This window comes from Octopus bimaculoides, chromosome 24 (assembly GCF_001194135.2).
Source record: "Octopus bimaculoides isolate UCB-OBI-ISO-001 chromosome 24, ASM119413v2, whole genome shotgun sequence".
Lineage (NCBI taxonomy): Eukaryota > Metazoa > Mollusca > Cephalopoda > Octopoda > Octopodidae > Octopus > Octopus bimaculoides.
Window position 1 is genome coordinate 15,206,964 of NC_069004.1, and position 7,963 is coordinate 15,214,926.

Genomic DNA, 7,963 nt, shown 5'->3' on the forward strand with positions numbered 1-7,963 from the left:
ATGCTGAGCCTTGTGGAATAGAAATGACAAAGGATCAAGGTGATTGGTATTTGCTGTACTCAAGACCTGTCCATCTCAATGAAAGTGAGGTCTCAAAAAGCATTAGGTTTATGGATCTTGCCTCTACATCCAACTTGTACTTGTGAAGCCTTCCCTGCCTTTTATCTTCCTAACACCCATCCTTCCACTTTTCTAACTGTGACCTTATTCAACTGCTATAACCAAGAGAAAAATATGCACACATTTCATTCTCCTTTGTACTACTAGTTACTTCTCCTCTCCTAAAACCACTTCCTTTCAAAATCCATCCCTTCCACTTTACTTTTCACCTCTCATCCCTTTCTGTATCTCACTGAGATACATTTTAGGACTGCTATTACTTTATCTTTAACACCCTCCATCATTCTCATCACCCTGGCATATCTGCCATTGACAACCCTCCTCCCTACACACACACACACACACACTTGTCTCCTCCACTCACTACTGCCACCCTTTTGTATCTCTGACATCCATCTCTTTCACTGTACACCTCTCTCTCTCTCTCTTTCTTTCACACACCTAGTACATCCTCTACATAATTTCTTATCTACCCACAGGTATGTTATACTGCTGCTCTCCTACCTTCCCGTACTGCCATTTATCACCTCCTCCTTTCTGAACAACTTCTCACCTCTCCCCCACCATACTGACATTTACCATCAGCCCCACCTCCACCTGTGTTCCATTCACTACACTCACCCTACACCCATCTCTAACTATCTGTGACCCTCTCCTCATCCTCTCACACTCTAATGAACTTATTCACCCCTCCTTTCCAGTTCTTTGTCCTTATTCTCTCCTATACTCAACTTCTTGTATCTTGAAAGTGCACTCTGGCACTTCATTACTGCTATTACTATTGTTGTCTTCTTTTCAGCTTCTTACCTCCATCCTCATAACGTGAGATGGCCATGTATCTCCTCCAGAGCAAGATACCCGAATCTGTCCCTCTATCATACTTTAGACTCTAAACACCTGGCATAAATCCACCTCCCTCTCTACTACAATTTTACTTAATTGAGGATCTTTTCTTTGTCTTGTGAGTTGCCTGACAACCTCACTGTTGCCTGTGGAATATAAAAAAAAAAAGCACCCAGTACAATCTGTAAAGTGGTTGGTCTCTCCCCATAGAAACTATGCCAAAACAGACATTGAAGCTCAACACAGTCCGCCAACTTATTGGATCCTGTCAAATCATCCAGCTTGTGCTGGCAAGCAAGACAAATATTACATGATGATGGTGATATATATATCATATTTTGATAGGTTATCATCATTAGATATTATATTCTTGGACATGCACATGGTACCAGGCTGGATTTGGACAAGGAAACTTTCAAGCAAGGTGTTCCCAACTAGTAATACTTGCATTCTCTGAGAGTGAGATATTATTTCATAGGGTGAGACAAAGAGGGAAAGTATATACTTTATTAAAATCACTTTTCAGAAAAAAATTATTAAACAATTCCTAAGAAATAACTTTGTTTTATTAAGCACAGCAGAAATTTTATTGTTCCACAGTACCAAACAGGGGTTGGACAAAATAATGGAAACACCTTAAAATTTCAAACAAATTTATTTTAATATGGGGTACGATCGCCTTCGGCAGTAATTACAGCTTGAATTCTACGAGGTAAGGACTCGTACAAAGTTTGAATTGCTTCCAAAGGAATTTTTGTCCATTCTTCAGCTAAAACAGTCTCCAGTTCTTGTAGTGATGATGGTGGTGGATATCGACTCCTTATTTGTTTTTCTAAAATGCACTATAAATGTTCAATAATATTGAGATCTGGGGACTGTGGTGGCCAGATAAGATGTTCAACTTCACTAGAATGTTCCTCGTGCCATTCAGTAACAGCTTTAGCTGTGTGAATTGGTGCATTATCATCATGAAACAATTCTGCAACCATAGGATGAATTTGATCAGATAAAATGCTTAAATAGTCATGACTATTAATTCTGCCATAAAAGGGAAACCATTGGGCCAGCGGATTTCCAAGATATAGCCCCACCAGATCATCACAGATCCTCCTTCACGTTTAACAGTTGGAAGAAGGCAGTCTGGATCAAATGCTTCTTTTGGCTGTCTCCACACATATACTTAGCCAGTGGTCGGAAATAAGGTAAAGGATGACTTGTCTGAGAAAATAACATTCTTCCACTGCTCTAGGGACCAATTCTGTAGGTTTTCACTTCACTCTAAACACTTTGCAATGTTTGTTTTTGGAAGTAGTGGTTTTCTAATTGCAGCCCTCCTGTGAAATGCAGCTTTGTGCAGCGCCCGGCGAACAGTTTTTGTGGAAACTGGGTTCTCGAGGTGGTCATTAAGCTCTGCAGTAATTTTGGGAGCTGTACTTTTGTGATCCTTTCTAACAATTTGCATAAGAGTCTGATGGTCCCTATCTGAAAGTCTTGGTTTTCTTCCAGAGTTTTGTTTCGACAAGGAGGTTTTTCACTCTTTCTCAAAGGCTGTCATTACTTTCGAGACAGTACATTTTGATATCACCAAACATTTTGGCTGTTTTGTTATGCTAGCACTTGCCATATGAGCACCAACAATTTGACCGCTTTGAAAGTCCGATAGATCTGTCATTTTAATGAATTTTAATTACCTTTTTCTGGTGATATCTGAAAAGAAACAGCAATTTTAGCAAAACATATTAAGCAACACTAATAATAAATCAAAAAGCATAAAAATAAACAAGCTTTTGACAGTTTTATAGATATTTCAAGATTTTGATGCTATGATGCTAAGTGTTTCCATTATTTTGTCCAACCCCTATATGTCATTGAATTTCTAATAAATAAACTTAGAAAACTGATTTTTCTCATTTCCAAATGTAATATTGGTTTCAAATTTTGGCACAAAATTTGAAACCAATATTAGGGTCGGGGGGCTAAGTCATTAACATCAACCCCAGTGCTCAAATCATACTTATTTCATCGACCCCAAAAGGATGAAAGCCAAAGTCAACCTCAACAGAATTTGAACTCAGAGTGTAAAGATAAAGTGCTGCTAAGTATTTTACCCAGTGTGCTAATGGTTCTGCCAGCTACCTACCTTATTATTCCTTCCAAAATGTTCTCTCATAAATTTATTTGTACTTCACACTGTATTACTTGTACTCTAGTAATAACTAACATATAATTACCTTCTGTTGTATTTTTTCATTGGGGTTTGGTAAAAGTGCAGCTGCAAACCATGGTCCATGTCTTGGTGCATCCATATTAATGACAGTTGTCCTGTTGTCAGAACGTAAGATGAAACGCTCGGAAAATGTTCGTTTTAAGTAGAATGTATTTGGAAATGTTTTGTTGGTGAGGTTGATGATAGGAAAACTGCCATACTGTAAAAAACTGGAAAGGAAAAAAAAAAAAGTTAAAATCAGTATTGAAGGAGATACAACCATAAAAGATAAACAAGCTGGAAATTGCAGGTCAAGTCCCATCAGAGGTACAGAATTTTTTTTATAGGCGTAGGTGTGGCTGTGTGGTAAGAAGCTTAGATTGCAAATTTAAAGACACATAGTTTATGTTAAAACTAGCCCCTTGTGGGCAATAAAGAAATAAGAAGCTTGTGATAAGAAAACTAAAAATAAATGAAGCAAGCTTGCTCTGTTGCATGTACAATGTAAGTGCATGACAAAACGTAAATGTGTTGAGAGAAAAACTGGGCATAAAATGAATCAGATGTAGTATGCAAATGTGAAGATTACACTGGTATTGCTCAGTAGTGCATATGGATGAGAAGAGCTGCAAGGTTCAACATCGGTTTTCACCACTTCATCCCATGTCTTCCTCTTCCACAGGTCCGATCAACTTTGTGTGCTCAGCACTTCCTTTATGCAGCTTTCATTATACACATCACACATCCATATCATCACAGTTCTCTCTCTTACAAACTACAGCTCATTCCTCATGTGCACAGTTTTCCTCTGAGGTCATTTGTCCCATGTTGTTCAAGCAGACTGACATTATGCCTCCATTGGAACATGCTTGTGCCATTTCTTTCTAGCCTTTGCTTATCCTCAACATTCAAGGCTCAGATCTCATTACACTTCACACTCAAGTATCATCTCAGAGTATTGGTAACGAGTGCCTCATTTATAGATAATGACAATGAAAACTTTTAGTAAGATTAAAAAACAAGAAAACAAGAGGTAGATTACTGAGTGGAAGGGACATCAAAAAGGTTTCCAGAAGTCAGTCGTGGTTATGGTGGTGTGAATACAAGGTGAAAAGATTGGCAAACCAAGGTGTTGAAGGATTAATGAATCCAAGCAAAAGAGTCACTTAACTTTCCATTTAACAGCCCAATCAAATCCAGTAAGATGAGAATCAAATGAAACTTATATCATTAGCAGAATTTAGTATTAACACACACACACACACACAAGAAAAGAGAACCAGTATTTCATAAAGGGCAATTGGATGTATCTCATTCTTAATGTAAAGTTTTATGATAAATTAGGTGACAGGTGTATAATAAAGAATACAGTTTTCAAAGATGTTGTCTCCAACAACTGCACCATCTGTACTACCTGCGTAGGCTTTATGTTAACACGAGAATGAAACAACTCAGAAGAAAATACAACTTCAAATAAAAAAGAAAATTATGTATTTCATGATCCTCTGTAAAATTCAAATTATCATATAACTTTGCAAAATACCTACAAAACATTCATAAGTATTGTTTGTAATTAATGTGTAGCAAAAAAGCCAATGTATTCAGAGAAATAACTACATTTCTACAAAATTGCAGTCATGGCAGATACCGGTGTACACAAAATAGCACCCATTGCCAGTGATACATAAAAGCACCCCAGTGTTATGCAAAAGGCACTCGTACAGTAGCATGTAAAAGCACCCATTACACTCTCGGAGTGGTTGTCGTTAGGAAGGGCATTCAGCCGTAGAAAAAAAAACCATGCCAAATCAGACTGGAGTCTGGTGCAGCCTTTCAGTGTGCCAGCCTGGTCAAACCATCCAACCCATGCCAACATGGACAATGGACATTAAATGACGATGTTGATGATGATGGTAACGCATGCTAAGTAAAAACAAATGTGCAACAATATGATGATGAAAGAATTTTGCAGCAGAAATGAGCTGAGTGACTGGAGACAGATGAAGTTTTTAAAAAGATCAAAGAGTGATAGGTTTCAACACACAAAGGGTTAAGGCAACAGGAATAGAGATTATTAAATATAGCTTCATCCAACACAACCATGTATCAATGAATATGCTAAAGATATTAGACTATGTTTTTTAACGAGCTCACTGGCTAATCACAACACCAGTGTCTGTCCTGAGATGGCAGGGATTTATCTCTCTGCTAGCAATATAAGCAAGCATGCATTTTGCACCAAAAGCCTATAGGAGAGTATCTCTCGTGCTATCTACTGCAGTATAGTTTGTTCTAACAGAACATCCAGGTTTAAGTGGGGATAAATATTACCTCTCAGTATTAATACTGCCTCTGTCGCTAATATATATTTTTTAACAAGCTCAGTGGTTAATCATGACACCAGCGCCTGTCCTGGTACTGACTTTCTATAGACTGCTGGTGGGGAGATGAGTTGCTGCTATCTCTAGCGGTTGAGTGTCTGTCAATGAAAAGATCAAGGAAGGTCGAAATCATGTGATCTAATGCTCTCGGCACTGGAGATGGCAGGGATTTATCTCCCACTAGCAATATAAACAGGTGAGCATTTTACATCAAAAGCCCATATGAGAATTTCTCTCATGGTATCTACTGCAGTATAGTTTGTTCTAACAGAACATCCACATTTAAATGAGAATAAATATTAGCATTAGACACTATGGAGACAGAAAATAGCAACAGGCCTAGTGACAGGATTTGAACAACTAATTTAACACTTCTAGGTAATCATGCTGTTAGCAATTTACCTTTTTCAAACCATGAATCATTTTGTTTCATTGTTGTGTATATTTTTTTTTTTTTGTTATTTTATTAACTATTTTATCTTTGACATGCTTTATCAGTCATTTAGTCATTTATTGCTAACAGACAAGGCCACTTTACTAATGTCCAACATAGTAAGATATCCTACTTTGTTTCTTCTTTTTATGTTTGTGATAAGAAATAACCGATTAATCAAATTACAAATTATCTACAGGCGTGGTAAGAAGCTTACTTCCAAACTACATAATTCCAGGCCCAGTCTCACTACACAGCACCTTGGGCAAGTGTCTTCTACTACAGCCTCAGGCCAACCAAAGCCTTGTGAGTGGATTTAGTAGATGGAAACTGAAAGAAGCCCATTGTATGTATGTATATATATATATATATATACAGGGTGTGGTGAATAAACTGTCGTCTAAATTACACAAAAATGAAAATAACACTGACATCTCATTTTAACATATATTTACCAAAATTACATTAAAATATCTTGAAATACTAAAGAGTAAATTTATTCAATAAAATCGCCATTGGCTTCAACCACAGCCTCTAGATGACTTCAGAATCTCCTACAACTCTTCTGGACAGTCTCCTTGTTTAAGTCGGTGAATGTTACCATAATCCTTGCCTTCAGCTCATCTTTGGTGTTACAAGGAGTTTTGTTGGTCTCTCATTCAACTGCACCCCACCCATTATAATCAAGGGGGTTGCAGCCTGGGGAGTTAGGTGGCCAGATGTTAGGGATCAGGAACTTTTTTTAACCAATTACCCCAAAATACGTTTATTTACACTGATGTTACCCCCTTTATTTGAAAGGAAGAAAATCATAGATTCTTTGAATTCAAAAGGTTTACTGAATCCATTTTATTGAATCTATTTAAACATCCATTACATTAGAAAGATGCAATGTTGCCAGAAAAAAATTTCTGTCATAACAAGGAACACATATTATGTAATTTTACTTAAGTCTAATGAGTCCTCATTACCCACAAGAATTTCATTTTTACCCTACTTGGGGTAATTTACTCTGGTTCACCAACCCCTGTTCTAAGCCATAACGCTTTTTTTTCTATTTTCTTTTTTTTTTGTTTCAAAATCCAACTTACATGTAAACCTGCTTAACTTCGCAACTGGCTTTATCTGAGAAACTTTGGAACTTCCATATACTCTGTGTGGATGCTTCTGGAACAGTGAATTCTAACAGCTGTGAATCAGGGAACAAATGGTAACCTCGAATTTGTAATGGAGGGGTCCATGACACATAATCTTGATATATGACTTCTGAAAGACAAAATATTTTTTAAAAAATATTTAGTATAGCAACATTACACTGTCTGGAACAATAACATCTATATCATAATTTCTTTGTTCGTGTGCCCATTATACTTTAGTTAGTTAGAGAGGTGGAGTGAGAGAGAGAGAGAGAGAGTCAGAGGGGAGAAATATGAGTAGAGAAAAAAGAAGAGAGGAGTATAATAATACACTAAGGCTAGATGCATCACATGGTTAGTTGAAGGGCGAGGCAAAGATGGTGAGGAAAAAGACAGTGAGAGAAAAGTGGGAGAGAGAAGTGTTAATGACGTACTGTAGGATGGGGAGAAAAAGGTGAAGAAAATGAGAGAAATTTTAAAGATATGAAGAGGGGAATTACATGGTTAAAAAGTTTGTTGAAGAGGTAGAGAGAGAGGGGAATTTTAAAATCATATAATATATAATTGTGATTGGAAGGGAAATAATTTAGCAAAATAAAAATATTGGATCTAGAATTTTCAGTTGTGCGATCACCAGCAATGCAACTTTCCAATGCTCTGTCGAGTAGGAGGATACCACAGTGAGAATGGAAGCTGCAGGTGTAGTCTTGAGTGAAGCCAACCATGGGTACAATAACCTCATACATAGGCATTGTCGACATTTTGCATAAGCGATGATCAGTAATGGTCTTCCTGAGTCACAAGTGTACATCATGTATGTATGTGTGTGTATGTATATGTATAT

The 7,963-nt window shown here is 37.2% G+C and overlaps 1 protein-coding gene across 11 annotated transcripts in view; it reads right to left on the minus strand.

The window, feature by feature from the left end:
* The window catches only part of LOC106882402 (transmembrane protein 8B), an 81,700-nt gene that overhangs the window by 42,738 nt on the left and 30,999 nt on the right, over positions 1-7,963 (minus strand). For 9 of the 11 annotated variants that reach the window (XR_008266709.1, XR_008266707.1, XR_008266708.1 and 6 more), the window contains 2 exons: positions 7,075-7,249; positions 3,195-3,399 (listed from right to left, as the gene is read on the minus strand). Coding sequence is in view for 8 of the 11 variants with exons in the window: in XM_052976396.1 (XP_052832356.1) it covers positions 3,195-3,399; positions 7,075-7,249 (380 nt within the window). In the remaining 3 variants the exon portion in view is untranslated. Of the gene's footprint in view, positions 1-3,194; positions 3,400-4,211; positions 4,229-7,074; positions 7,250-7,963 lie in introns of those variants that run through there. The other 2 variants (XM_052976400.1, XM_052976399.1) reach the window with 2 other exon arrangements.